Below are 4,401 nucleotides of genomic sequence, written 5' to 3'. Positions count from 1 at the left end.
CCAGCTGAATTTTTGTATTTTTAGTAGAGACGGGGTTTCACCGTGTTGACCAGGATGGTCTCGATCTCTTGACCTCGTGATCCACCCGCCTCGGCCTCCCAAAGTGCTGGGATCACAGGCGTGAGCCACCGCGCCCAGCCTAGATTAGTTTTTACTAGATATTATTAAAACCTAGCAACTGCTAATGCTATTCAGACACCTGGAGAAGCCCACTCTTTTTTTTTTTTTTTTTTTTAAGTTCTGAGATAAATGTGCAGGACAGGCAGGTTTACCACATAGGTAAACATGTGCCATCGTGCTTTACTGCATTTATCAACCCATCACCTAGGTGTTAAGCCTCACATGTATTAGCTATTTGTCCTCATGCTCTCCCTCTCTCTTGCCCTCCAACGGGCCCCAGTGTGTGTGGTTCCCCTCCATGTTCAAGTGTTCTCATTGTTCAGCTTCCGCTTATAAACAAGAACATGCAGTGTTTGGTTTTCTGTTCCTGCGTTAGTTTGCTGAGGATAACAGCTTCCGGCTTCATCTATATCCCTGCAAAGAGCATGATCTTGTTCCTTTTTATGGCTACGTAGTATTCCATGGTGTAGATGTACCACATTTTCTTTATCCCGTGTCTCATTAATAGGCATTTGGGGTGGTTCCATGTCTTTACTATTGTGAATAGTGCTGCATGAACATACACGTGCCTGTATCTGTATAACAGAATTATTTATATTTCTTTGGGTATATACCCAGTAATGGGATTGCTGGGTCAAATGGTATTTCCGGTTCTAGGTCTTTGAGGAATTGCCACACTGTCTTCCACAATGGTTGAATCTAATATACACTCCCACCAGCAGTGTAAAAGCATTCCTATTTCTCCACAGCCTTGTCATCTGTTGTTTCTTGACTTTTTCATAATTGTCATTCTGACGGGTGTGAGATGGTTTCTCATTTTGGTTTTGATTTGCATTTCTCTAATGATCAGTGATGTTGAGCATTTTCACGTTTGTTGGCCACATAAATGTCTTCTTTTGAGAAGTGTCTATTCTTGCCCTTTGCCCGCTTTTTAATGGGTTTTTTTTTCTTGTAAATTTGCTTGCATTCCTTGTAGACTCTGGATATTGGACCTTTGTCAGATGGATAGATTGTAAAAATTTTTTCCCATTCTGTAGGTTGTCTGTTCACTGTGATGATAGTTTTGTTTGCTGGGAAATTTAGTTTAATTAGATCCCATTTGTCAATTTTTGCTTTTGTTGCAATTGAGAGCACCAGAGTCATCTCTAATCACCAGAACTGCAAGTGGTTTGTGCCTAAGCTGGGAACAAAGGCTTGCATTCCAGCCCTGGCATAATTTCTCTGTTCTTTTTGAACAATTCATTTAACATTTGTTAACTCCTCATTCTTTGTAAAAGTAAGTGTACAGTCTGTTGTAGATCAGCTCTGCTTTTCTAATTTTGCTAGTTTTGATGGGCATAAGAAATTGCAGGATTAATTTCCTTAAATCTTTATTGGGTCAAATTACAGTATCTCTGGATTGATATTTTATTGGTACCAAGAAAATGAAAACAAAACCTAATGTTTGTTTCTTCATATTTGTACTACAGGTGGCCCTCTTTATCTGTAGGTTCTGCAACTGTGGAGTCCACCAACCTCAGATCAAAAATATCTGGAAAAAAGTCTGTACTGAGCATGTACAGATTTTTTTTCTTGTCGTTATTCCTTAAACAATACAGTAAAACAACTATTTATATAGCACTTGCATTGTATGAGGTGTCATCAATAATCTTTTAAAGTATCAAGATGGTACTTTAAAGTATATGGGAGGATGTGCATAGGTTATATAAAGACAACATCATTTTATATTAGGGACCTGGGCTTCCAAGTGTTCTGGTATCCTCAGGAGGTCGTGGAACCAATTCCCAAAGGATGGCTGCAACTGGTTTTGTTCTTCCTTTTGGCCCTATACTCGTTGATATTCTTCCATGTTCCCTTCCTCGTAAAGATTTGCATTAAATTCCTGGGGATTAAAATTAATTATATTTTTGTTAAATAACAATGGGAACAGCAAGAGGGGAAAAGGTTCCATGGTAAAAAGCATGTCTGGGGAGTAACAGTCCCTGAAGCTAGACTCGCTCATCGCCCCACAGGTTGTGCTTCTGGAGTCTGATGGCTCAGTCACAGTGCTCGGGCGTTGGGGTGGAAAGCAAGAACTAGCCATGTATGCCATAGTTACTAGCAGCCATGTCAAAGGCTTGGTTGTGCTTGGAGGCATCATGACAGGTGTTTAAAATCTAAATCATAATCTTTATGGTAAACATCTTTCACACACAAGCAGTCGCAAATGGTTCATGAATATCTCGTTCCTGGAGTTGAAGGAAGCCCGTTACATCATGAGAAGAGATGAGGTTACTGTAGTAACTTACAGTGAAAAGAGGTACAGAGCTTTTCACTGTTAAGAAAATAAAATCATCCTCATTTTAGTTTTCGGTACATCCATGTGTTTTCTGTAATTCCAGGTATGACTTTTTTATTGTGAGCCAGGCTGTGAGAAGTGGTAGTGTTTCTCCCACACATTACAATGTCATCTATGACAGCAGCGGCCTGAAGCCAGATCACATACAGCGGTTGACTTACAAGCTGTGTCACATCTATTATAACTGGCCAGTAAGTGTTTCTACTTGTTGATGTTTAACGAGTGAAGGAAAGTCACTTTTCAAATGAAATAGCTGTGGTTTAAAAGGCTTTTAGGGTTAATACTGAGATTTACAATGGAAAGAGGCTAACCTAGAGTAATAGAACCTTTTTTTCCTTCCACTAAAGGGTGTCATTCGCGTTCCTGCTCCTTGCCAGTATGCTCACAAGCTGGCTTTTCTTGTTGGCCAGAGTATTCACAGAGAGCCAAATCTGTCACTGTCAAACCGCCTTTACTACCTCTAACCTGCAGAAGAAGAAAAGATGTCGCTGCTTTTTCTTTTTGAAGTGATAACTTTTGGATTTTCTTAAGCCGTTATTTTTAACTGTTATCTTTCTAGATGAAACTTGGGAAGGGAATTAAGAGATCTAGAGTTTTATTTCTAACATTGCTATTCACTGGCTTCCTTATTTTATAGGTAAAAATTAAGATTTTATATTTTATCTTGTTTGTTTCTCGTAGATATTTTGTGAGGGTTTTTTTGTTTATTTTGAAGAAATGCGGATAAGATACTTTGTAGTATAAACAGACTCTCTGAGAGTATTTGAAATGTGTTGGGGATTTACTTAAAAGTACTTTCAGGAGTGAGCAAGTCCTACTTGTAAACCTGTATTAACTTTATTTTTGAAGTACCTATTTTGAATTTAAAGGAGATTAAGAGGCATAAAGTAGGATGCTCACTACAATTGTAGGTTTCAACTGATATCTTAAAGATAAAAGCTACTAGTATATAACCTATACACAAGATACAGGAGAAAATATGCTTAATTTTTATTTGGTGAGGGCTCACATGGGAGTAAAAAAAAGATTGAAAAATTTTAAATTGTCCAAAGAAACATTTTAAGAATCTTTAACAACAACAAAAAAAAAGGCCAGTAGTAAATCTCTATATTAACATTACTATTTATTTTGTTTTGGAACTAGGATATGATTCTATTTGTTATAAAATAAAATTGATGTGATTGTCACCTTATTTGAAGAACAGTGTAATTCTTGTTTTACTGAAAGATGTGCATTTTCTTCTCATCTAATTTTTAAAACTGCATACAGTTCCATTCATAAAAGCTCAATTAGGCTGATGAACATGGTGAAACCCCGTCTCTACTAAAAATACAAAATTAGCCAGGTGTGGTGGCACATGCCTGTAATCCCAGCTACTTGGGAGGCTGAGGCATGATAATCACTTGAACCTGGGAGACAGGTTGCAGTAAGCCGAGATTGCGCCACTGCACTCCAGCCTGGGCAACAGAGAGAGACTCCGTCTAAAAAAAAAAAAAAAAAAGAAAGAAAAGAAAAAAAGCTCTAATAGTGTCACTTATGAACTTTAATGTCAGAGTAAAATTCTGTAAGGAAATGCTGCCACCTTAAGAACAGGTATCCATAGCTTATAAGGAAGTACAGACTAAGAAGTCTGTGGTATTGTCAAGTTGGTCATTGTAGTTTTTTTATATCTGCATATTTATAGGAATTCTCAAGAACTTTTGCAAAGAGAAGGCTTGAAATTAATGAATTATTGTAAGTCATGGAAACACCATTAAACATTGCTTACAAATGTAATGAGAGTAAAAGCTTGAGTGACAGTACACAAGTCCCTGGAACTGTAATTTAGACTAATGCAGATCAGTCAGGTTATTTGTCTTACCTTTACTGCACATGGCCTCATTCTGGATTTAGCTTCATTAACATGTTATGAATGAAAACTATTTCATTTTCCTTCTAGTTCT

The 4,401-nt window shown here is 37.5% G+C and overlaps 1 protein-coding gene across 1 annotated transcript in view; it reads left to right on the top strand.

The window, feature by feature from the left end:
• The window catches only part of PIWIL1 (piwi like RNA-mediated gene silencing 1), a 33,174-nt gene extending 29,233 nt beyond the window's left edge, over window positions 1–3,941 (top strand). The window contains exons 20-21 of the mRNA XM_017504527.2: window positions 2,502–2,649; window positions 2,806–3,941. Coding sequence (XP_017360016.1) covers window positions 2,502–2,649; window positions 2,806–2,922 — 265 coding nt within the window. The 3' untranslated portion in view covers window positions 2,923–3,941. The remainder of the gene's footprint in view (window positions 1–2,501; window positions 2,650–2,805) is intronic.
• Window positions 3,942–4,401: the final 460 nt, after the last annotated feature.

The sequence above is a fragment of the Cebus imitator genome, unplaced genomic scaffold, assembly GCF_001604975.1.
Source record: "Cebus imitator isolate Cc_AM_T3 unplaced genomic scaffold, Cebus_imitator-1.0 Scaffold323, whole genome shotgun sequence".
In the NCBI taxonomy this organism is placed as follows: Eukaryota; Metazoa; Chordata; class Mammalia; order Primates; family Cebidae; genus Cebus; species Cebus imitator.
The sequence above is the reverse complement of the archived record's forward strand: the minus strand, read 5'-3'. Positions and strand labels throughout refer to the sequence as shown.